At 41.8% G+C, this 26,271-nt stretch overlaps 1 protein-coding gene across 3 annotated transcripts; it reads right to left on the bottom strand.

Moving 5' to 3' along the window:
- Positions 1–30: 30 nt before the first annotated feature.
- Positions 31–11,076, bottom strand: Smndc1 (survival motor neuron domain containing 1). Of its 3 annotated transcripts, none has more exons than XM_055591732.1 (6): positions 10,858–11,076; positions 9,380–9,499; positions 4,341–4,483; positions 3,602–3,763; positions 1,656–1,809; positions 31–762 (listed from the first exon to the last, which is right to left on the bottom strand). In XM_055591732.1, the coding sequence occupies exons 2-6, from the start codon at positions 9,497–9,499 to the stop codon at positions 625–627; spliced, it is 717 nt and encodes a 238-aa protein (XP_055447707.1). In that variant the 5' UTR covers positions 10,858–11,076; the 3' UTR covers positions 31–624. The 3 variants fall into 3 exon arrangements, with proteins under 3 accessions (XP_055447707.1, XP_055447708.1, XP_055447709.1); XM_055591733.1 differs by lacking the exon at positions 10,858–11,076 and adding an exon at positions 10,610–10,795; XM_055591734.1 differs by lacking the exon at positions 10,858–11,076 and adding an exon at positions 6,376–6,565 and having other exon boundaries at positions 9,380–9,452.
- Between the last annotated feature and the right edge of the window lie 15,195 nt (positions 11,077–26,271).

Consider the following 26,271-nt stretch of genomic DNA (forward strand, 5'->3'; position numbering starts at 1 on the left):
ACCAAATAAACACCAGAGAAGGGGAGCACATCCTAAACATGGTTTGTCTGTTTTTTAATATAAAATTCAAATTCAATGACAAAAAGTACAAGATGAGTCGATTGTAGAGGTAACCTAATAGGCCCAGGAAACAATTAATTCAAGGAAAAAAAACCCTCAAAATAAACTTTGCTGTTTATAAATTAACCTATACTTGGGTTTGTCTGGACAATGGCCAGGTTATAAAACTGAAGAGGCTCTCTAGCCGACTGGCATTTCGCCTCGATGTTCTAATGATCTGGAATTAAGTCAAGTGCAAAGCATCTGAAAATTCCAAGTCAGGCCTTACAAATGTCTACACATCAGTTAAACAGGGGCTGAAAGTCAGTAGGTCATCTAAGTGCTGGGGTAAGCAGCGTTTACCTAGAGAAGTTGCCGTGTTCAACAGAGGGAACTGTGGTGTAATAATGAAAGGTTAAATGATAGGAGTTATCAAAGGTCTTCAAGTTTCAATCTACCAAAGCCAAACAACGACAACAATGTATCTTCCTTACTCATCTAACAAATAATTTACCTTTAGAAAAATATAAGGATAAAAAGGTAAATGTAAAGCCCTGCAGAGATGAAATCCAACAGTTTTTCTGATTATTGAGGCATCAAATGCCTGACATTGTATTTAGATGTATCTTGATACTGTGTCATAGGCTTGTCAGCAATTCCACAAGTTCCAACTCCAACTTTGCCTGTTACGCTTTCTGGCGAAGCAAAAATACTCCTCTTTACCTGGAAACAAAGCCAAACCATTTCTGATCAGTATCTCAAACTTTAATGTGAAAATAGAATAAAGTTCCAATTTTCACAAAAGGCACAGCTTTTGTAGAAAATATCACTACATACTACTAGTAGAAAGCTTGCTTGTCTCAAAATGTTAGGTTCTCATTCTCAAACCCTATTTAAAGCGTGAGCGGTCTAGTGTGGCGTGAGAAGCTCTGGCTGTGATGAGTTTATGTGAGCCTGCTGTGGTATAGGCACTGGAATGGAAGGAAGAACTACTCAGCAGCAGCCACGTCTTGTGAAGTGGCTGCCTTGACAGCAATAAAAAGATAAAACTACGGGGTAACATCACAGGTCACCCTTATTCTGAGTCTCTCAATTCTAGTTATTTCCTACCCAAGAAAACTTAAAAGCTTTTTTAAATACTCAGAATAAAAGTATGTTTACAAAAAAAAAAAAAAAAAAAAAAAAAAAAAGGCAGTGTTCAGTTCAGTGTCTTTTCAGAATGGTTTGAGGATACCATACAGTCTTAAAATTCTTGACATAAAGTTTTATTGCAAAAAGTGACTAATGACTACTGAGAAGGACTGAAAATCCAATTGGTTAAAATCATGTCCTTTGGGGCTGGAGAGATGGCTCAGTGGTTAAACGCACATCTGTTCTTCTAAAGGTCCTGTGTTCAATTCCCAGCAACCATATGGTGGTTCATAACCATCTATAATGTGATCTGATGGCCTCTTCTGGCATGCAGGTGTACATGCAGATAAAAGCACTCATATACATAAAAATAATTAAATATTTTTTTACAATCACATCCTTTGGAAATTTTACACCTCCTTTTTTCATTTTGAAGTCATTTTGCTGTATTTTCAGACTTACAAAGTGATGAAAGATGTACCAACCTGGCCTTTTTTGTTTTTAGAGTAAGCCCGGTTGTTGAACTGTTGCCATTTCACCTTCTGGTCCTCTCGTTCCTGCTCAAGCTCTTTTATTCTCTGTGCTTTTTTCAAAGCTTTTTTCTTTTTATATTCACGCTGCTGGGCAATCATTTCTTTTCTGTGTGAAAACCCAGATGTAAATGTCAATTATTAAGGTTTAAAAGATGACTTCCCTGTTAAACAGTGTAAAAACAAAACTCACATATTTATTAACAAAAACACAACTTTTCATTAAAAATCAACACCAACATCTAGGTACGGTATAGCACGCTTGTAATTCTAAATGGAAACAGGAGGATCAGAAGTTCAAAGTCTTTCTTGCCAAGCTAGATGTCAGTCTGGGACACACATCGGAGTGTCTTAAATAAAGAAAAACAGGGCTGTAGAGAGATGACTCAGAATGTAAAGCAATGGCCACCAAGCCAAGCCTCGTGAGCTAACATGAGCTTGACCCTGGGATCCACAAGATGGAAGAAGAACAAACTCCTTCACGTTGTCCTCTGACCTCCACTTATGTCACAGTACATATGTGAATCCACAGAGTAAACATGTAAAATAAGCAATGCCACTCACAGAGTACTATTAATAATAGACATGTTCTTCTATAATGAAGGTAGATATAGCTCAGTGGTAGAACACTTGTTAAGCATGCCATGACCATGGACTCTGCCCAGAAATGACAACGAAAGTTTCTGTGCATATATACTTAGCTCTACTACAATGGAAAACAAATCTTTCAATGACTTTCGATTTTTTTACACAGCTTTTGCTGGTTGTACTTTAGGAATATTAATATTCAATACATGTGATGGAGCGCACCTATAGTCCTACTACTTGTGAGATAGACGGAGATAGATCAGGAATTTAAGTTGTACCTCTAGCCTAGGCCACATGAAAGTCATTCTTTAAAAAGAAAAAAAAAGCTAAACCTTTATCAATTTCTAAAAATACAGTTAACACGTACAATGTATGCAAAAACTTGGGGAAATTGTATGAAGTGATTTAATGATGATAAAACAATTTCATCAAAATTGGAGGAAGACAGCAACCAAAACTGGAAGAATGACACAACCAATATTCTCAGTGAGATCAGCAAAAACCTGGGCTTCCAAAAAATAAGATTATAAGTAGAACCACAGCCTAAGCTACCAATAATCTGTTTCCTAACAGCAACTAATACAATAAAAGGTTTTTTAAGAGAACAAATCCTGATTGCCCTCTACCAAAAAGCCAAACTGAAGCTAAGTGGGTTTTGTTTTTAATACAGAAAGCAGAAGTGAAACAAGAAATTAGATGAAACAAGGTTTTACCATCTGACTTTCTTAATCAGGAAGTTTAAATGTTATTTTAACAAGTGGTATTTTTCTAAATTCAACTACATGTATGTAGCAACTTAAATTTTGGACATTGTTACAAGATTTTGTTAATTCTGTACCACCTTTTTTTTTTTTTTAAATCAGAAGTGTTGCTGCCCAAAGTGTTACTTTGCTAGCTCTTGTTTTAATCATTAGTTTAGATGTCATTTTCCCAAGGAAACTACTGGTAACTACAGTGCCCCTTTATTATCCTCTTAAAACTCTATGTCCCTTCCCAATTTCCGCACTTGACAGTTTATGTTCTCCCCACCCTGAACCTTTTGTGGTACCAGGAATTTATACTTATTAGGCAAAGGCTCCACACCTAATCTACACCCCTGGCCCTAGCACACTTGCCCAACTATGTGTTCTTTTCTGAATACAGATTCAGCAGGAGTATGGCTCATGATGGTGTCTAGTTTTAGAACCTGATGTGTCTGTGACCCTTGCATGTAACCTGAGTACTCAAAAGACCAAGGTAAGAATGAGAAGTCCAAGCTAGCTTGAGTCATATAGTGAGAGTCTGGCTGTCTTGAGAGAAACAAAGTCACTTACTTTGACATGGGCTTGTTGCCACTGTCCTCTTTTGCCTTCCTTCCTTCTTCTACAGGCTTGAGGTTCAACAATGGAGTGACTTCGGCATTGCCATAACCAGCAAAGGTGATTGCAGCGGTGCCATTTTCTTCATCTATCTCCTCAATCTCCGCTTCATAACACCTGTAAAGATATCATGGCTGTAAGCAGGTGAGTAAAGATTTAATACTCAGCCTATAAGACTTATACTGCAGTGATTCAATTATCATGTCTCTAAACTAAACTCTGCATTCAAATGGCCCTTTGGGCAAAAATAATACGAGAGATTTAAAGTTAGGTACCTGATAATCAAAAGTCCTAATTAAATTTTACCAGAAAAATCTTACACATCTACTTACTGTATTAAATCTCTTTGAGAAAAGCTAATTCTTAAATGATTAATTTCAATGTATGCACTTGAGTACAATGAGATTACTAGTTATTTACTTTTCAATTTGAGGAGAAAACAATTCAGATCATTTTAGAAAACAGCCATTCATCTTTCTTTCCTTTAGGATCCTAATCTCTCTTCTCCCCAAAACTTAACTAAACCTAAAATTAAGTTGTGTTAATGACAACCACTATGACTTACACTAGTTTTTTATAAGTCACGTTACCTACACAGATGGTTAAAACAGTGTAGTCCAAACTGAATAAAAGCATCTTACCATGTATCTTATTAATTCATGTTATAGTTAGAGGGTTGTTTTTCTACACTTACTGTCCATCTTCACTCCAGATTGCCATACACTTGTCCCCTACTTTCCATGAATGAGTGGGCTGAGCAGAAGCAAAACTGTCTGAACTTGTAAGAGTTTCTGAAGGTTGAGTTGACAGAAGATCTTTGGTCAATTCTATAACTTCCTAAAAAAGAAAACAAAAGCCATAACACTTGTAATTTAATACTTTCAACTACTTTCTTTTGGTTCTTAGTAATAATGCTTGTATCACGAAGCAGTTACATATGTTGTATATACAGTTCCTAGTGCTATTGAGAATACTGTTTCTATGTCCCATACAGACTAAGGAAGAGCATTTATATACTAATAAACAGTGCAGCTGTGATGTAAGCCTATGCAGACATCTTCAAGTTAACTGTAAATACTATCGGAAATAAAAGTAGGTATGTTTCAGCCATGTCAGACTTCTAAGTGCATTTTGTGACTGAACAGATTTCTCCACAGATGAGAAATAGAGACTGAGTTTGACTCAAGGTCACTTTCACAACTGCCATGTATATTTCATGCAACTACAATTTTATACAGCATTACTTGGCAGAAATATCAACTGTGTACCCAATATACCTCCCCTTTAAAGTCCCCAAAACATGGAAATAGTCTCATTAGCACACACACACAAAAAAGTTCCTCCTTATACACATTTCTACTAAAATACTATATAAAGCATAAATAATTCAGTAAATTTTCACCCCTTTAAAGTGCTAATCATCAAGTTAGATTTAAAATAGCCTACCCCTACTTAACAATTACAGTAGCACATCTTCACTTTAAAGAAAAAAATAAAAGTAACACGGGCAGGCAGTGCCTCTGTGTGTGGCAGACTATTTTTCTAATTCAGGCTTCTTTATCAGTTTGACTCAATGGTGAGTTAGGAACAGTTAAAAACTTTAAACGGGTACTTAACTACTTATCTGCTACTTTCTTACTGTAATGAAAATGTACTCTATTCACTGTCTGATTTTTACAGAACTTGTCTACTGGCTTCCCACAATGCTGCATTTAAAACATCATAGTCTATGTTTGGGGACAAATATAGGAAAATTAAACTCTTAATTTCTTCAGGCACCCACTGAGGTTTAGTAATAGTTGTTTTGATTCAGTAGCCAAGAAGGGTTAAATATTACCTCTCCTGAAGGTTCTACATCTTCCTGGCTACTTCTGAAAACCTAGTATTTGTGCCTTAAAAAAAATTTTTTTAAGTACCTGGAGAAGGGTCAGTTTCATTTTTGTGAATTATAACAAAATAGATTTGAGTTGAAATTTTCATTTAAAAAAAATCTCTATAATAGGGTCAGTTTTGTGAATTAAAAAAAAAACAAATTTGAGTTGAAAATTTAATTTAAAAAGATCTCTAAGTTTTGCCAAGTAGACACATTTTTTTTTTCCTTTTGTAAGTCATTGGATGCATGGCTTCATATTCATTAGTTCTGCAGCACTAAAGACTGAACCTAGTCTTGTGCAAACCACGCAAGTCTCCTACTTACTGTTAAACCTACAGCCCTCAAATATTTTTCAATTAAACAATTCTATGTAAATAAAGCAGGAGAGTTTCCAATAAATGTAAATTAGCCAATTCTGTTCTCTGTTAACCATCTTCAGAGACAGGAATATAAGCCAATAGGCCTGATTCAAGAGCCCACTCTCTTTATCATTGCATCTCCTTCCAGGGTTCATGTATTTAAAGCACAAGCATGCATTCTGTCTATGTAAGGAGTCTAGATTTAGCACCTTTTCTACTATGACAGAACACTTCCCCATCACATTCATAAGAAAATATATTCACAAGTTCTAAAAAAGCTGTGTATAATTTTCAAAGCCCTGTGCCAATATGGCCCTTTTTATAAACAACAACAAAATCCAGGGCATCTACTCCTAATGTCCTGTAACTCTATCATTTTACATGACCCTCCCAGTAATTTATGAAGAACCTTCTCAATTTTTGTCTTCACATGTGTATATGGACCAAAATATTAGAAAAACTATTTTATGTATGAGGGGGTTCTTGAAGGTACATACCATTAATTACTTTTCCTCCCCCAAGTCTGAGTTCTGAAACTGCTCCTTCATTGACAGATGGGCAGCAGTTACAGTAATCGGCAAATCCAGGAAGCATCAGGTGTTGTGATCTACATATCAGCAGGTCAAAGGGGGTGCACTCAAGCACTCTGCTTACTGAAGGAAGGCGTTTCGGGGATGCAGAGAGCCACTGTAATATATGAGACAAGTGACTTGACCCCTGCCTCCTTTAGAACCAGTTTATTCAGCAATACAGCCTAATAAATTGACTATTTTGTGATTATAGACTGCCAGGGGAACTAATGAGCTAGCTGATTTTACTATACCTACTTTCTCTTCTAAGTGAAAAAAACGTAGCACATAGTTAGGACTTGAAAAGATTAATTTGTTGCCTGAATTTATTATTCTATAGGGAAGGCAGAAACATGGAAACCTTACTGGAAAAATAAACGTAAGAAATTAGAAGCCATTATGATGGCCCCCCAAAAAGAGAGTGAAAAAGCCACAATCTTAATAATAAATCTAATCAGGATTTAAATCTAGTGGCACAAGACATTTATGCCTCCCAACACGATCAGTGGGTAGAGGGGAGATCCACACCAAAACAGAAGATACTCTCTAGCCTCAATGCAAACACATTGAGCACATATCAATACTTGGTTGGGAGCAAATACCCAAATACTTCTCATAATTTTACCTAATTTTAAAAGATGATTTCCATTTTCTAATAGTTTTCAGTTCACAGCATACCTAGTAACCAAAACCAAACTTCTCATAATAGAAAAAAAAAAAAAAAAATGATGAAGACTGGCCAAAACTATCACTATTTATGGTAGTTAGTAATTCAGCTCATAAATCTGCACCATCCAGTATTTAATCAACTGCAGTTATTTAAAATAAAATTAAGAAGTAGCTCCTCAGACACCTCAGCCGCATCTCAATTTCCCAGCGGCTCCATGTGGCCAGTGGCTATGGCAGAAACAGCAGACACAGAACATGGTCCCCATCACAGAAGCACGTCCTACCAGACAGCGCTGGTCTAACTGGCTACAGAAGATGCGTTTGTAAACATAGGACATCAAAGTCATTAATGCTTTCTTTTTTTTTTTTTTTTTTTTTGTTTGTTTTTTTTTTTTTGGAGACAAGGTCTCACTTGACACCCTGGCTGGCCTGGAATTCTCAAACACACAGAAATCTGCCTGCCTCTGCCTGATTTGTTTGTGCTTTGTTCATTTTTTTTTTCCAGTGCTCAGAACTGAATTGTAGGGCCTACTGTATTCTCTAAGCAGTTATATTGCCAGCCTCCAGATCATTATTAACTGAAGACTTTTAGGTAAATACTGTGTCAACCACAAGGGTTTCTCCCTATTATACTTTGTATTATAGATTTATATCAAGATAGGTGACCCCATACTCCAAGATAATTTACCTTAGAAACAAGACTCCCAACTCCCCCTCTACCATTTCTACATAGACCTCTCTTCCTCCTGCTCAGGAAGCACATAGAAATGTTTTTTTAAGTCAGTACAAGTAGACCGGGGCGGGTTAATGTGTTTGTTACTTCACCTTCAGTATGCACTCAGCACAGGTGAACAAATCCAAAAAGCAGGCAGGAAACAAACACCTGGGTTGTTTACAGAAGACCTGTGAGTGGGAGACAGTTTCCTAAACTTGTCTTCCTACTGAACGGGCACATGCACTCCATAGCCTGGCTTCCAGACACTGAAGGAGAACCTTATTCAAAGCAAAATTATCCTACATATTTTGTTTTTAAAAATATCATATAATTTATTGTAAGTATAAAATCTGTGTTTGAAAATGTCTAACTCATTTTAAATTACAGATAAGATCTTTCAGAATCCCAAATCTATTAAGCCCTTTTCAAGGAAGCTATATTTAAACTTTGGTGAGTGGAGGATGTTTTTTTGTTTTGTTTTTTTGAGGTAGGGGCTCACTAGGTAGCCCTAGATGGCTTAGAACTCCACCTCTGCTGGGATTAAAGGTGCACACAGTTGCCAAAGTTTAATGATGTTAGTGACCATCAAAAAAGATAGAATGACTGTTTAGATGGGACACAGGACAAGCAGAGATTATCAAAGCACACTGAAAATGACTAAAGGACCAGGCTCAGAATTTTAAGTTTTTTTGTTGTTGTTTTGTTTTTCAAGACAGGGTTTCTCTGTGTAGCCTTGGCTGTCCTGGACTCACTTTGTAGCCCAGGCTGACCTTGAACTGCCTTGCCTCTTGCCTCCCAGAGTGTTGGAATTAACAGCATGCACCACCACACCCGGCCTTAAGAACACTCTTAAGATGAAATTATTTGTCTATAACATGTATAAATTACATTTAGTACTTTTCTTAACCTGTGTTCTGAGAAGCAACAGATATTTCTGTTTGTCCTAAGACTCCAGTGTGTCCTTACGTGTTTCAGTCTTTTAAATCCTCGAAGGAAAGGTTAAACCTCCTTTTAATACTAATTCAACAAGGCTCAACAACTACAAAGCCTAATCTTAAATTCAAATACCTGTGTAACATCCACACAGACAGAATGTTACCTCTTAACACATTTTCATGATGTATTTTTAAACAGTATTCCCCATTAGCCTTGAAAAAGGCCACATCTCGTTTCTAACTAATCTTGTGTCAAGATCTTAATTAGGTTTTACACACTTCTCCTTTAATAGGGTTACTTTTGAACTAAGTTTTCTTGTTAAGCCTTTTAAAAATAAAAACATTCCCTTTCAAGGTTTCTTCTCATGAAATCCTTATAAGCACACACAAGATTCACAAAACCGTGAGTGTTTCATTCACTTTGATCTACACCAAATACAGGAGGCAAATTCAGAAGCCTCAGTGCCTATATAAAGGTGTATATGGATACTCAAGTGGGAACACCTTCCTCACAGATGCTTTCAATGCCTATGGATTCTCAACAATACAGCATTTTAAAAAGACAAACATTCTTTTCCACCATCATTAACTCCAACTGTCCACCTATGCTTACTTGCAAATCCTTCTTCAATTTCAGCAGATCTTCATTTTCTCCGTTTCCAGATAGAGCAGCTTCTACTTGCTGGAGTTGAGCTTTGTAGCTAGCCAACTGTTTTGCTAGATCCTCTGACATCTGAAGAAAATAAAAATGAAGGACCATACAAACTGGGTCAAATATCAAATTACAAAAATGTTTCTCAACCCGCCTAATCACTTTTACTCCCCAAATACAAGTTTTATTCATCATCATTTGTACTTTCTTCAAATTTAGCTAATCCACAAACTTCAAGGCAATAAATTCTTAAGATTACAAACATGTCAGCTAGATTCCACACAAAAAGATTCCCCAAAAAGCATGCAAAAAAAAAAAATAAATAAAATAAAAAAAAATAAAAAAAAAAAAAAGCCAAGTGTGGTCGTGAACGATTTTAATCCCAGCACTCAGGAGGCAGAGGTTAGGTCTAGCTCTGTGAATTTGGGGCAGTCTGGTCTGCAAAGCAAGTCAGGACAACAGCCAGGGCTACACAAGAGAAACCCTGTCTCGAAAAAAAAAAGAAAAAAGAAAAAGAAAAGAAAGAAAACCGATTTTCCTTTATAGGAAGTGTAGCTCAACAATAAAGGCTGTAACATACATCTTAAAAGTCAAACCCGGCAGTGGTGTTGTACGTCTTTAATCCCAGCACTTGGGAGGCAGAGGCAGGCGATCTCTTGAGTTGGAGGCCAGCCTGGTCTACAGACTGAGTACCGGGACAGCCAGAGCTACACAGAAAAACCCTGTCTCGAAAACAAAAGCCGAAAAGGTCAAAATCAGAAACGTTAGCACAGACAAGTACTTCCAAAGTCAGACAAAACCTCTTTTGGCTAACTGCACAAGTTCCTTTCCTACTACCCAACTGAAAGTGTACGTAGTTCCTCAGAACACAAATACTCTTCACTTATAGGTGATCTTAGAAACCTGCTTTTCGCCAAATCCAGCTCAACGTCCTAAAAAGTGAAAATACAGATAAACCCTCCCTTAAAGTGTACGCAAACATACGGGTCCTCTGAGGACCCTCTCCGGAACATTCCGGGCCACCGGAAGCCTGGAATCCGGGCAGACCCTTCCAATCTGAAGGGTTCAAACAAGTCAGCTCTTCTCCCAGTCACCAGCTCTCCAAAGCCCGCCATAACTCTGTCGACCATTTCCGACTAGGAAAACCAAACCCTCGGCTTCCACAGAACCTGCGGAGCCCCACGTCCTCACCGGGGACCTCGTAGGAACGGCGCGGGCGCCTCCCCCACCCGGCGGGCTCCCGGGACGTCCACGTTCGCCGCCTCGGCCTGGAAGCCCCCTCGCAGGCCAGGGCCGCCCGCCACGGGTGAGAGGGCAGCTGGCTCCTCGCCCGGCCAGGGCCGGGACCCGCTGTGGGGCCGGCGCCCTGTCTTCGGGCCTCCGTCTCAACTCCAGCCCGAGGCCCGGCGAGGCCTGACCCTCCCTCAGAGGCTAGTTACCTTGGGCGGGGTTGGGGACGGGACGGCGGGCAGGGGTCGGGGAAGCGAGCCGAGCGGCGGCAGGAGCAGCGGCGGCACGGAAAATATCCACGACAAGGAGAAGATTCGGTCGGAAAAGGAAAAACTCCTCCGGCGGCGAGGGGGGAGGGGAGAAAAGCCGGGCTAAGGCAAGAGGAAAAGACAAGGCGAGCGAGATCTCGCGAGACATACATACTCTCGCGAAATGGCGCTTGAGTCACGTGATTCGCGGCGTCCTCTAAGCTGCCAGCGTTTGCGCACTCCGAAGGCGGGGGTGGGTGTGGTCTAATAGGCAGGAAGTGACCTGCTTGGGCTGCGCCAGCGGTAACGTGCGGGTTTCTCTTACGTCAGTTCCGCCTTGTGGTGGGAGCGGCCAGTGACCCTCTGTTGTGGGCGTTGCCCTCACGTTCCCTGGGCGTAAACTCGCGAGTCTTTCGTGTCAGCAGTGATGAGAAAGATGGAGAATGGGTTGAGCGAGAAAGTTCACGCCGCCCCGGCACCGGGGAGGCAGAGGCTGTTGGATCCTCTGAGGCCAGTCTGGCCTGAATAGCAAGTTCCACACCAGCCAAGGCTCCATAGAGAGACCTTGGAAGTCGAGAGAAGGGAAGTTTTGTTTTGTTGTGTAGAAAATAAATGTAGCCAGTAAAGGTAGATGGAGTGATCGAGTGGGAAAAGTGACCATTTGGGATGCTTACACATTACCCATAGAAGCTTCCTTTCACCACCATACTGTGGTGAAAGGAAGTAGGAAAAGGGCGATTGTTTCCAGAGTTAGGATGTTCACACAAGTATGAAGTATCGTATCCCACAGGGAATAAATAATTACAATGAAAAGTTGGCATTCACCTAATTATCTAGTAATCAGCTTCAGCGTCACTAATTGTGAGACAACCGTACTTTATGCACTTCTTAACCTAGTGAATGTCAGCCTGAATGACTGACACCTATAACGGAATATAATCAAGGCTTCCAGTTTAAAAGAAATGCAAGCATAAAGAAAGATGTAAATGGCCAAGAGCAAAGAACCGCAGATGCAGAATGTAGGATGCTCTTTTGATTTAAATTATTCAAAAGAGTAATGTAGTTTTAATGAGAAATATCTCCTATCGCCTTGGACTTTTGAACTCTTGTTCCCCAGTGCTGTTTGAAGAGGTTTAGAGGTACTCTCTGGCTGGAGAAGTATGCCACTGGGGCAGGTTTTGAGAGTTTAAAGACTCACATGTCATTTCTAGTTTGAGCTTCCTGCTTTGTGCTTGCGGACTATGATGCCAGCTCTCAACAACCGCTCAAGCCACCATGCCAGCCTGTCGCCTCTGCCCTGACATTATGGACTCACACTCCAGGACCATAAGCCAAAAATAAAATCTTTAAGTTGCCTTGGTCATGATCTTTTATCTCAGCAACAAAAAAAAAGAAGTAATGTTAAAGGTAGTGAGGACTGTTCTAGATTAGGAGCTAAAAAGATGGGCATGGTAGTTGAGAGTGGTGGCTCACACCTGTAACCCCAGCATTCAGGGAGGCATTCCGGTCTACAAAGTGAGTCCAGAACAGCCAAAGCTACACAAGAAAAACCTGTCTTGAAAAACGGGGGGGAAAAGATGGGTGTGGTGGTGCATGTATGTAATCTTAGTACACCAGAGGTAGGAGAATCAACTTAAATTTGAAGACTGCTAGGACTGATGTGTTCCAGGCCTGCCAGGGCTACATAACAGGAGCCTCTCTAAAGAACTAAACAAAAAGAAAAATAATAATGTGCTGTGTAAATTTTGATTGGATCTTGATTTTAAAAAATATGGCTATTAAAGTTGTGGACAAGCCAGGCAGTGATGGTGTGCCTTTTATCCTGTTATACCTGTCAGAGGTAGGCAGATCTCTGTGAGTTTGAAATTAGTCTAGTCTACAGAGTGAGTTCCAGGACAGTAAAAGCTACACAGAGAAACCCTGTCTCGAAAAACCATAATAATAATGATAATAAATTGTGAATAGGCCAGGCTGTTGATGTTAACACACAGGTGGTGTGTGTACTGGCAAACACAAGGTCCTAGCACTTTCCCAACACACACACATAGACAATATTAGATGGTGCTAGGATTACAGTTACTTAGGGGAAAGGTCCATGCTTAGATATTTAAGATACCTTCAAACGGTATGGTCAAAATACTATATTATATAGCTGGGTGTGGCAGCACATACCTATAACTTGGTCAAGTTATGAGGATAAGGAAATTGAGGCTAGCCTCAGGTATGTGGTGAGTTCAAAGTTAGCCTAGGCAACATGAGACTCCCTTAAACAAAAATTATACACTATTCAGATATATGAACATACAAATATATGCTCATATATATTTCATGTGAGTATTCACATGAAATTAAAAAGGAGACGGCTTACAGATAATGAATTAAATGGAGACTATGTAATAGTTCATGAGACTGACCTCTTAACTTTTTTGTATATTTGATAATTTTCAAAATGAAAATATGGGGGAAAGTATTCATAGCCTGGCTAGAATAGATTTTGAATGATTTCGTGTGTGTGTGTGTGTGTGTGTGTGTGTATTGGTAATGATGGAAGAAGAATGGAGGGGAAACTGGGCAATTGCTTGGTAGAGATCACATCCAAAGGCCTTCTAGGTTTGTGTGATCTGGCTGGCAAGAGATCACAGCCAAAGATCTTTTAGGTCTGTGTGATTCGGCTGGAATATAAACACTCCTTTAATTCAGGAGACAGGCAAGCAAATCTGAGTTCAGCGCCAGCCTGGTATAGAGTAATTTTCAGTGAAAGAAAAGCTTAGGTCCAGGCATGGTGGCACAAGCCTTTAATCCTAAGCAGTGAAGGTAAAGTTAGTTTGCAAAAGGAAACATCTGTGTTTGAAAGTGATGTCTGAGTGGCAGAAAATGTGAAAATCAGAGATTTGACAGAATAGGATACACCCAACTTTCATGAGAGAGGTCAGGGAAGCTACTTAAGGGGCAATGCAAAGGGAGAGAGGAGGCAGTTTTACCAAGACAGTAATAGAGACAGGTTGCAGAGAGAGAACTCAGGTGAAGACTGAATGAGCCAGAGAATGAGAAAGAACCAGGAGATTAGAACAGATTGCTTGATTTAGCTGGAAGTTAAACAGAGTAATTCAGAGGCCAACAGAAAAACCAGATTGAATCAGTCAGCTGGGAGAGGAGTTTGACACAGAACAGCTACATTGAACCAGCCATCCCAGAGCTCAGTAAGAACAAAAAAGGGTGAGAGTACTAAGCAGTAAGTCTCAGAGGCTGAAAACATTCTAGGCCTAAGTTAGACTGAAGCTAGAAACTTCCAAGACTAAGCCTAGATTAGCATATGGAGGCAGTAAGCCTTCAAGACAACAATTACCTCAGGAGAATAAAAGTTCCTTTTACAACAGACAGAAAGTGAGATTACAAGTGTATATGTGGTCCTCACAGTCAAAGACAGCAGAAAAGGTGGCAGGATAGATGTGCCAGTGAAGGCAATGGTCACCAGAAGCTCTTTGAAGGCTAGGAAGAAAAGTATGAATACTTGGTGGAGGGAGTTACTTAAGATGGTCTTTGACTTTCTTTTTAGCCTTAATTTTTTATTTTATGTACACAGGTGTTCTGCCTACATGTGTCTATACCACATGTGTGCCGTGCTCAGAGGTGCCAGAGATGATGGATCTCCTGGGACTAGAGTTACATGTTACATGTGGCCATCTTGTGGGTGCTGGGAATCAAACCCCCGTACTGTGGAAGAGCAATCAGTGCTCCTAACTGCTGAGCCACGTCTCCAACTCTTTAAGATGTCTTTGAAAGTGGAGTTACAGGCCCTGAAGACAAGGCTTACCCTCCAGTTAAGAGCTTTAGCTGCTCCTGTAGAGGACCCAGGTTCAATTCCCAGCAACCACATGGCAGCTCACAACTGTCTATAACTCCAGTTCCAGGAGATCTAATACTCTCACCACAGACATACAAGCAAAACACCAATGCACATTTTTTTAAAAAGGTGAGTTACTGTATTTCTCTGTATCATAGCTCCTGGGAGTATTCTCTTTGCCAGTGGGCATTTCCCATGTCCATATACAGGAAGCTTATAGCCTCCTTCTCTTAGAGCAAAGAGGGAAGGGAAAGATACTTCCCTTCATTTTACTGCACAGTGTATAACAGAACAACTTTTTTTTAAAAAGGATTATTGCTCCAATAAAGCACAGGTGACAGTGGGCATATGCTCCCACACATAGAAAGAGAAAAGGGAGCCATTTGACTTTTTTGCATGTGTGTATAGTGCTTTTGTTTGTGACTGTGTGTGTGTCCATCTGTCCCTGCATAAGGGGTGATGCCCATACAGCACAGCACACATGTGGAGACCAGAGGAGGGCCTCACCTTCCCCTTTGAGACAGTTTTTATTCACGGCTGTAAGTACCAGGCTTCCTGGCTGGTTCATTAACTTGCAGAGATCTTCCTGTCTTGGTCTCCACTGTTGCTAGCGAAGCATTAGGAGTGCAGATTTGCTGCCCTGCCCAGTTTTTGCAGGGGTTCCAGGGATTGGAGTTCTGGTCCTTGTCCATGACAAATGATTTACCCACTAAGCCAGCAGTTCTCGGCCTGTAGGTCACATACCAGATATCCTGAATATCAGATATTTACATTATGATTCATAACAGTAGCAAAATTACAGTTATGGAAGAGCAACGAAAATAATTATAGGTTGGGGCTCACCACAACATGAGGAACTGTATTAAAGGGTCCCAGCATTAGGAAAGTTGAGAACCACTGAACTAAGCAATCTCACAAGACCATAGCAACTCCTAGTTTTACAAAAAAGCAAAATGAGCTTCAGAGTTTCAAGCTTTCAAGACCAGTAGCCCATAATTTGATGTGGCCATATATTTTACTGTAAATAAAACAATTACTAGATATGTTAATATTTTAAAATTCCACTAGATGGCAGTCAGGATCCAGGCCTTATCTGATACCTGAGTTTTGTTGTGGTTTGTTTGTTTTTTTAACAAAACAGCAATGAAGCCCTGGTGTAGCAACATTGCCAAAGGGAAATTTTGGGAAGATGGTGGAAGGGAAAATAAAGAAGCATACTAACTATAACTAGAATGGCTAGTGCTAACCAAAAACGAGCAACTAAACGGTGCGTGACTGCGCACTCTGCACTCAGCTCGGCACCGTTGAATGCGCTGTGATCCTTCAACACATTTTGTGAATTATTTCATTAAACCTTTCAGACCACCAGTTATGGTTGACAGCTTTGGGTTGTTAACATGTGCCTCACTTAAGACCCTAATACATTTAGTAGATGCTTTCACAGTACATTCTTATCTTTTGTAACTGCTGCTCCTGAGAGGCTCTCTGTGGTCCTGGTGGGCTTTTCACTCATATGTCTAAGGTCATTGGAGAGTGAGCTCGGGGGACAGGGAGTAGTTGCTCTGGGAGCCCTAGGGCTAGCCCCCATCCACCCTAATCCTGTGAAGGTCCTGACTCTGAAGGAGAGTTTGGGCAGAAGATGAGGGTATGCACCACAGGAAGCAAGAAGGCCATTCCTGGGTTTGATGTCTCTGATGTAAGTTTTGTCACAGAAGCTACCCACATTAGAAACAGTGAAAGCTTGGAGCTGGAGAGATGGCCCAGCAGTCAAGAGCCATATCTCTCTTGGACAGGACCTGAGTTGAGTTCCCCTGCATCCATGTCAGGCAACTAGAAACCATCTATAACTCCCTGACACCTTTTTATGGCCTGCCTGCTCAGGCACTGGCACTCAATACCCTAATTCATATAATTAAAAAAGAAACTGTGAAAGACACCCCTCTCGCCATCTTTCCCTTGAGTTACAGTTGAGGGGGCATGGCTATGCGCTTCCTGCAGACGATGCTCTTTGCTTCACCACAGTCTCTGGTCAGTGGCCGACTGTAGAAGAGCTTGCTTATGCAGAAGCATCTTAGCTGTGAAGATTAAGCATTTTCTCCGTTGAAGAATTTTCTTATTTTTAAACATAATTAGTGATTACCATTTTTGCTTTGTTTTGTTCTCTTGAGATGGGGCCTTAATGTGTAGCCCTGGCTGGCCTGGAACTCACTATGTAGACCAAGCTGGCTTCAAACTCCAGAGATTCTCCTGCCTCTGCCTCCTGAATGCTGGGATTAAAGACATGTACCATCGTGTCCAGTCTATGACTGGTGATTATTTATTCCAGAACACCAAAAGTCATGAGAGTGAGTTTTATGTTTTAGAAGGGGTGAGGAGCAGTAAACATTTTCCCCAAACAGCATCTTTACAGGTAATAAATGTACCATTTATTTAAGAGATTTTTAAACTTTCGTCTGGCTTTAGCTTACCTTTTATCTTGTTATCACTGATACTTTTTACTGATTTTTCAGTTTCAGCTGGAGAGATTGTCCCCACAACTCTAGTGAGCCCTAAAAGTCTCTTGCATGCATTCCTTTTCCTTTTCTGCACAGTAGGCCATCAGCACTTCATGCCTGTCCTGATGTTGTAACGTAAGAATGGGAATCCCGACTGTGTCCCCCACATTTGTCTATCAGATTGGCCTTCTGGAAACATCAGTTCTAGACATGCTTGCACCCATTAGGCACCCACTCGCGAGCCCAGAACATAGGACAACAGTGATGTGACTGCAGACTTAACACACACAAGCAGCATACTCCATGTGCAGACCTGTCTTCCTCCTTTGCCTCTTACTACCTTTCTCTGATGTATGCTCTACCTCACCTGCCTTTTCCCAGTCTGCCTGAAAGAATATCCTGAAATTCAGATGGGCAAGGCAGCCAGTGCACCGAGCTTCAAAGCTAGAGTTCCCACTTGTGCTCCCTGGGGATTTAGGCCTCATGCATGGGACAGTCATCCCCCTGCCTCCCCTTAGCCCCTGGCAAGGTTTGCTTGGCACTAGTGGAGACTCAGTAACCTATCTGCTTGGAATGAGAACTATTCTTGGGAACACGAAGGAACAGCAAACATATTTCACAATAGTGAATATTCTAAAGATCCCTTGTAATTAGCCTTAGATATCCCTAACACTAAAAAAATACCAGACCTATAGTAAGATAGAGAAAGGTAATGTTTTGGGCATCTTCATGACAACCTCTGGTTGATCCTACTTACAGCTTGTCTCTTGGCAGGCAGTTGGAAGTGGTTTTACAATTGTGTGTATACTGGAAAGGACATGGACTGGAAAAATGAGGACCGCAGGAGCAGCTTGATCACGAGTCACTTAGTCAGCACATCTTTAGTTTATTTTTCCGTGTTAGTGACTGTATGTCTAAGATTGATACTCTCTCCATAGGTCAAAGTAGGGCCAATTAACCTGCCACCCAGCAGGACAAACTCCATGGGACAGGAAGTGATGTAAGTGCCTGGTGGTCTTGCGTTCATAGGAAGCCATGCTCATTTGCTGTCTTTTGTTGTGACTTGTAAAGTGACCAGGGTCACGTCACTTTACTTCTTTGTGTCCCATAAGATAGAAAAATATGAAAATGACACATTGTCCTATATTCTCATGAGTTGAAAATGTAGTAACTGCTTCTAGCAGTCAGTCTATAAGCCCAGATGTCATGGCTTTTGTTGTTGCTGTTGTTCCTGATGAGCTATTTTTTTCTTTTGTGCATTGTTCTTAGATATATATTGTTACTTTAAAATATTATTATATAATATGTAATATAACAATATCTTAAGACATTTTATAAAATATTGCAAATAATATATAATAATATTTTAAGACAGTGTCACTATATACCCTAAGCTAGTCTTGAATTTTTCGCCCTCAGTCTCCTGAGTGCTAGAATTATAGGCATGGGCCACCACCCAAGACAACCTAGACTCTATTTGATAATCAAAGAAACACGTGTTAGCATTCTTGCCTGCTTCAGAACAGCATGTGATGGAGCCTTTAGTCCCAGCATAGATACCCCTCTCCCTAGCGGAAAGCACTTCAGCAGAGAGATGATAGCCTCAACAGGCCTGTTTCCTCGGCAATGCTGCCTTGCTGCCACCTCTAAGACCGTGATTCTTGAGTTTATAGAAAGGCTTTTTCGTCTTCCAGGATGGACCTAGTCCATAGACAATTACTCATTTCTACCCCCATCTCTCTCCTCTGAGTTTCTAGGTCAGCACAACAGGGCTGACTTTTGTTATTTCTCTGCCGGTAAATTCCTGTAAGATGGAATTCCACATACAAAATCCTATCTTATTTACCCTACCCCCACCCCAGTACCACGGACCCTGTCTGCTCCCACGTGTAGGCATCTGGGGTGAAACAGGACGCTCAGAACTCCCGCTGTCTCATACACATTGCCCTCCCTTCTTGCTTTCCACAGAAAGGAGTGGTCAGTGTGCAAAGAATTTCTGCAGCTACTCTTCCCCTCCAGCACCCATCTAAAATTATGCCAATTCATCCTTGAAAATGTAGGAAAAAATGTGACTGGTATGTTTTAGATGCCCCCACCAAAGCTTATGTTGAGTTTTCATTCCCGTGGTAAGCAGTAAGGAGGCGGGTCCAGGTGGATCACAGCAGGTGCTTGGAATGGCAGGTTTCTATCCTCAGGAAGTAATGACGTCATGAGTGACGGCTCCACTTGGTCTGTTGTAGAAGCCAGTTTAGCTCTCTCTGTTGGCTGGGCCCTTCTCACCACGTGATGTCCAGAGTCACATCAGGGTTCTGCAGAATCCCACCAGCAAGAAGACCTGACTCAGACCTTGAAGTTGGACCTCCCACCCCCCAGCATTATGAGTTTAGCAGATCGTCACCCTTCATAAACTAACCAGTCTGGATTATTGAGTTAGGTAGCAGCAAAAAACAGACTGAGCTAATGATTATATTGGACTTCCATTAACATATACAACCAAAGATGTCAATAAAAAGTCATTAAAGAGGACTGGAGTGATGGTTCAGCATGTATGTATAGCCCGGCCAGGGTGGTGCACACCTTTAATCCCAGCACTCGGGAGGCAGAGGCAGGCAGGTCTCTGTGGGTTTGAGGCCAGCCTGCTCTACAGAGCAAGTTGTAAGACAGCTAGGGCTACAAAGAGAAACCCTGTCTCAGAAGAGAAGGAGAAGATGGAGGAGGAAGAGGAGGAGGAGGAGGAGGAGGAGGAGGAGGAGGAGGAGGAGGAGGAGGGGGGGGGGGGAGAAAGAAACTGTTTCCCTAAATTGTAGGGAACTGCACCCCTCCAGCAGATGCTTCCTTGCCAGAGAGTGATGTCATCTGTACTACCCTGAAGACCATGTCTCTTCTCCAGGGCCTGTGATTTGGAGGACAGAAGGTTCCTGTTGGTCTGGAGATGGCCTACAGGACATAGGCTTGAGTAGCCCTGACTGTGCAGCAAACAGATTGAGCCTTCTCTCCTTCTTTGTCTCTCAGAGCCAAAAGTTGAGCTGAGATTATCACTTCCACTCTTGTCTCTGCTCAGCCTATTCTCCCGGCTTCAGCCTTGACTCCCCTCCTGTCCTTCCTTCCAGCCTCTGACCCTACGTCTCTGTTGGCTGCTGCTTCATATCCCACTATGGTCTAGTTTCTTCTGCCACAGCACCAAAATAAATGTCATACTCAATGTCATACTTTGACATACTTTTTTCTTTTTTTTATTATTTTTGTCATTGATTACAGTTTATTCACTTTATATCCCAGCTGTAGCTCCCTTCCAGTCCCCTACTCCCTTCCTCTTCTCCTCCCTTGCCCTTTCCCTAGTCCACTGATAGGGGAAGTCCTCCTCCCTTCCCTCTGACCCTAGTCTATCAGGTCTCATCAGGACTGGCTGCATTGTCTTACTCTGTGGCCCAGTAAGGCTGCACCCCCCCTCAGGGAGAGGTGATCTTCTGAATCTTTTACATCTCCCATATGGATATGGCTCTTGTGACATTAATCTCTCCTAGACCTTAGCTGTGGGGCTTCCATCTATAAGAACTTGTTCCTCCCTCACCAAGATGTGTTCTGTGTGTGTGTGTGTGTGTGTGTGTGTGTATGTGTGTGTGTGTGTGTCTGTGTCCATGTCCATCTGTCTGTCTCTGCTGTTTCTCTTCCCATCCCCCTTTTTCTTAGGCATGGTATATGTTTTCGTGGCTGGCCTGAAACTTGCTATATAGACCAGGGTGGCCTAGCACTCACAGAGATGGGCCTTGAGCATGCTGACATTAGAACTGTGTACCACCAAACCCAGCTTTTTTCACTCTTAGTTCAAGCAGCTTCCATGTTCATTTAATTGAAAAAAAAAATTACTGAACACCTACTCCAGACTCTGCTCTTTTCTCAGCACTGGGGCACAGCATTGAAAAGGCAATGCTTCAGAGATCTTACACTTCACAAGGGGAGAAGTTTTAAAAGCAGATCTGTAATTTTTAGCAAATAAGTGTCAGAGAAAAATGAAAGAGTAAAGAGAGAGATTGTGGAAAGGGAATAATAGATTATGTTCATTTTATAGCAAATAGTCAGGAAAGTATAAAAAAATGACCGAGGGTAAGACCTGAGTAAGAATTATGAGCCAGGTGGCTGCTGGTGAAGGCCAGTCTGTACAGAAAGGTCAGCCGGTGCAAGGCTGGGAAGTCAAATCACTAGTTCCTGATAGGTCAAGTCTGAAAAGGCCTAGGCGCACATGGAAATATCAAGATACACGAGGGAGATGATAGACAGAGTAACAGACAGACAGACAGACAAATAGATACTTGAGGAAGAGCATGTTTGCTGGAAGTGGGAGTAGGAAAGAGATAATCCAAGATTTAGCTTAATTCTGGCTAGATTAAGTATCAGGTAGCCACTACAGGTCAAATAGAAATATTAAGTATGTACTTGAATTTATTCTGCAAATATTGATTAAGAACCTGGGCTCCCATAACAGTAGAGTGCCTCACATTGTTTTAAATGTTATCTACTGATAACAATGATGAACTCAGAGGAGAAAAGAGTCTACAGAAATCAAAGAGTAAACAGACAGGACTTGGTGAGTTGGCACTTGAGGGGAAAGGCCAAACCAGGTCTGGAGCAGAAATGGCTGCTGAGGTCCAGATAGGCAAAAAAGTGGATGGACAAGGAGTTGAACAGGACTAAGCTGAGCCAAAGCTTCAGAAACAGTCTGGGAGTCTTTGGTTCTTGATGGACACACCAGGTATATCAGGTGTTGGGTTGGTGCGGAATCTGCCATTGCAGTGTTTGGTGACCTTTTGGGGCCCAGGTGAGAGGTTACATCCTTTCCTTGGTCTGCAATGTCCAGTCAGTTTGCTCATATGGTTTTAAGGTTCTCGTGGTGTGCCCGGGAATCAGTTCATCTGGCGGCTCCCTTTCTAGTCCCAGGAATGACTCACTTATCAGCTGTGACTGAATGGCGGTGCTGTGTGCAGTGTGCGATGCACTGAGGCTTTCTTCCTTGAAGTGAAATCCAAAGCTGCTTACAAGATAGAGCTTGTTAGGGCAAGGCACAGCCTGAAGCCACTGTGTGTCCAAAACGGGGTAACGAAGAGAAGGGTATCAGCTGACCCAACATTAACTGTTCATTAAACAAATGACTTGGAGCTTTCCAGAAGAATGTAATGGAGACTGTAGTCTATATATTAGTCATACAGTGGAGATCACAATCCCAAATCACTGCACAGTCATAGGAAAAAAACACACAAAAACCCTGCGACACAGATCCATCCAAGAGAAAAGCAAACTAATGGAAACTGACTCTTAGATGATGCACAAGTTGAAATTAGTTATCTTAAGATGACTGCAGTAACTTTGCTCAAGAACAGGAACAAAACTGTTTTCATCATGACTGAACAAGGGAATCTTAGCAGAAGATCAAAAACTGAAAAAATAAAAAGAAATTCTAGAGGCAAAAATAGACTTGAAAAAGCAATTCCCACTTTTCTTAGCAATGTGTAACTGACCATTCCTCTTTGCATTTTAATTTCTTATTTGAGATTATAATATAATTGCAATATTCATCTATTCCCCTTTCTCCCTTCAAGCATCACCATGTGCCCTTTCCTGCTCTCCTTCAAGCTCATGGCCTCATTTCACATTAACCTTTGCAATTTATACCACTTTCTGTTGAACAGTGTTCATGCCTATAATTTCTGTTCTTCGGTCCTTGCTTCTAATTTTAGAAATAAAGGAATCAACTTGATGAGCTTCAAAGAAAATTGAGGTTGGCAGATGGAAGAGTTGTTGAATTTGAAACCACAATAGTGGAGGCTAAAGAGATGGTCAGTGCTTAAGAGCACTGACCGCCCTTCTGGAGGTCCTGAGTTCAATTCTCAGCAACCACACAACAGCTCATAACCATCCGTACTTACTGAGAACCTAGAGTCACATGTTTGTTAACAGTCAGCTCCTATTGGTTTAGCTTTTCTGCAGATAGATAACAATGATGAACTCTGTAGGAGAAAATAGTTGCCCTCTCTGGTATGGAGGAGAAGATGAAAGTGGACACTCATATACATAAATATAAATAAATATCTGAAAACACATTAATGATCAGAACTGAAGATAAGAGATAATTTGACCAAAAGAAAAATAATAGCACCTCAGTGACCTCTGGGTATCAAAATCTTAAACACGTGTTAGTTGCAATCCATAATGAGGAGAAAAATAATAGTTTTGTTTTTAATTAATGATAGAGCCTGAAAAATTTCCCAGCTTGGTAAGAGACATAAAATTAGACTCAAGAATCTTACTAAATGCTAAGCAAGATAAACATGTTGGAAACTCTACTTTGACACATTTTGCTGAAACCATTGAAAGCAAAAGAAGCTAAAGACCTTTAAGCACATATCAAAAGTGAAGCTGGAGCCGGGTGTAGCTCGGTGGTAGAACTATTGCCTAGCTTATGTGAGGTCCTAGGTCCAATCCTTGGTACTGTCAGAGGAGAAAAGGGGATTGATTGTCCTGCCACCCCACAACCCCTTTGTCTGTCTTTTCTCAATAAGGTGCCCCCTCCCGTGCTCTCCAAGCAGGTACACCTGGAACACCCCTAGTCTTCTTCTCTTTTCTTCCTCAGTAGACCCAGCTCCAACAGCTGCTGCTGAAATTCACTCCCTTACTATCTGTGGCATGGGAGCCTCCTAATTTGTCACCCTGTTCTAACCTCCTTCCTGCCAGAATGGTTCTCTTAAGCCCCAATTTTGATCCTGTCGTTTTTCAACCTTGTTCTGCGGTTCTTCTGACCCCATCCCTTCAGAAATCAAGTTTCAGCAGCTTAACATGCCATGGAAGTGTCTTCCAGCCCTGGGCCCTGCCTGTGTTCCCAGCCACACTGCTTTGGAATGAGCTGAAGGAGCAACCTCTGTGGAATTTTTGATGTTGATCAGGTTTGGGTTTTTTTTTCCCCCTTTGTTTTTCTGACTAATTTGTACTCAGCTCAAGAGCCATGTCATTTTGGAGAATGTCCCTGAATGTGTCACCCTGGAACTGTATGTCCTCTCTGCTCCTCAGTGAGACTGTGACACCCCATGACACCTCATTCCTCATTCCTGCTGTGTAAGGTGTTCCATTGTCCTCTCCAAACATGGCAAATAGAGGGGATGGGGTTTGTTGAATGTATGAATGCCCGAGTGAGACAGAGCTGGAACTGGCCGCCTGTAGGGAGACTGTCTGTTTCTTAGCCACTAAGTTCCAGATAAAAACATCCAGGTGGGAAGATGAGAAAAGAACCTGGGCTGGCAGTCTAGAGAGCAGAGCCTTGCACATGTGCCTAGGAATTCCTGTGACTTCTTCCTTTCTTTCTCATGGTCCTTCCAGACAACAGCCGTCTCTTCCAGAGGCTATGCACATGGTCCTTAACATGAAATACATGCAGATGGTTTCTTCTTGGGTCAGAAGCTAATTGTCACCTTAGTGCTCTCTGCAGTTTTCTTTGGACTAGCTCAGAGTTCTTACTTCAAAGATAACACAAGCAAGGCTCTTGAAATCTGGGAGAAGCACTGCTTCTCCTGAGCGGTGGTTCTCAACCTTCATAATGCTTCAACCCTTTAATACAGTTCCTCATGTTATGGTGACCCCCACCCACAAAATTATTTTTGTAGCTACTTCATAACTATAATTTTGCTGTTATGAATCATAATGTAAATAGCTGTGTTTCTGACAGTCTTAGACAAATCCTGTGAAAGGGTCATTTTACACACATACCCGAGGTCACGACCCACAGGTTGAGAACCACTTCTCTGGAGTCCAGCCCACACCATACGTGGAGTGTGTGTTGTCAATCCCTCTCTTGTTTGGTTGCAGGGAGACTCCTTCATGGTTCACTAACCTGCAGTTTGTTAGCAGCAGCAATAGCATCAACAAAGCTAAGACAAGGAAGCAAGCCAGTTGCCAAGAACAGTGAGTATTTGTGGAGCTCAAAAAATCAATATCTGTCCACATATTCCTATGAATGGGGTCATCCATCAAAGTGAGTGGGCAACATTTGTCCAGCCTGGCTGGCTGATCCAGGGCCAGATGAATCCCTTTCTATGTTATCAGTGAAGCTGGTCCCTGCCTGGTGCTTGGCATGTGCCCTCACTGAAGGACTCTCTGCTCTGAGTCTTCAGTGATTGAATCCTAAAATGGAATCCAATCACCAGCCAATGCACCAACTTCTCGTCCTCTTGGGTCTTCCCAGCAGCCTTCCTAACCACTTCTGTAACTTCTGGTTTTGACTGTTTATCTTCGTTGGCTTTGAGGAAGAATGGCCATGCCATCTTGTCTGAGAAGATAATCGGGTAGCGTGCAGAGGTGACCTCAAAGGGTTTTTCCACTCTGTGGATGGGATTTTAGAAACAGGAGTGTGTGAAAGCCCCCGTGTTGCTTTTTAAAATCCCCTTGTGCTCAAAGAGGAAGCTTCGAGAACAATCCAGCAAAGCGTGAGGAATCTCAGAGAATGCTGATTCCTGGGGCTCTGGAGATGAACCTCAATTTCTGTAGCTGTTGGTTCAAAATGAGCAAACTTCCCTTTCCCACAAACTAATATGCCAGTGAGCCAGAGATCAGCTTGTCCTCTGACAAAGATGACACACGAATGTGACAAATGTTCCTTCTCTTCCCTCCCCGCTCATGCTGTGCCCTTCTGGCTCCCCCCCCCCCCCCCCCCCCGCCTTCTAAAGGCTTACTCATCTTCTGAGGCCCCGCTGTCTCCCAAGCTCCTTCCTCCATATTTGCCCAGTGGGGAGCTTTTCCTGTGAACTCCTCGGACATCTGTCAACATTTCTTCATTGACATTTACTGTCGATCTTCGGGGACTATGCTCTCATTTGCACACTCATTGGATGGTGCCTCTTAGCTGGCAGCGAGGTGTGCAACGCTGGCTAGGCAGCCGAACCTACCGGCTCTTCAAAACTCCAAATGCCCAAGGACTCATCACTCTGGAGAACCACTACTGGTAATTAGGGGAGAGCCACTGAGAGAGAGGGGAGAGCCACTGAGAGAGAGGGG

Source organism: Psammomys obesus, unplaced genomic scaffold (genome assembly GCF_907164565.1).
Source record: "Psammomys obesus unplaced genomic scaffold, mPsaObe1.curated_primary_1811, whole genome shotgun sequence".
In the NCBI taxonomy this organism is placed as follows: Eukaryota; Metazoa; Chordata; class Mammalia; order Rodentia; family Muridae; genus Psammomys; species Psammomys obesus.

What these genes read in the sequence shown, in the direction of transcription:
- Smndc1 (XM_055591732.1), bottom strand. Translation starts at nt 9,499, where the DNA reads ATGTCAGAGGATCTAGCAAAACAGTTGGCTAGCTACAAAGCTCAACTC. An exon ending in ATCTGGAGTGAAGATGGACA is followed by an intron (nt 3,764 to 4,340) that starts GTAAGTGTAGAA and finishes ATATCTTTACAG; the next exon opens with GTGTTATGAAGCGGAGATTG. An exon ending in GGCAACAAGCCCATGTCAAA is followed by an intron (nt 1,810 to 3,601) that starts GTAAGTGACTTT and finishes GTTTTCACACAG; the next exon opens with AAAAGAAATGATTGCCCAGC.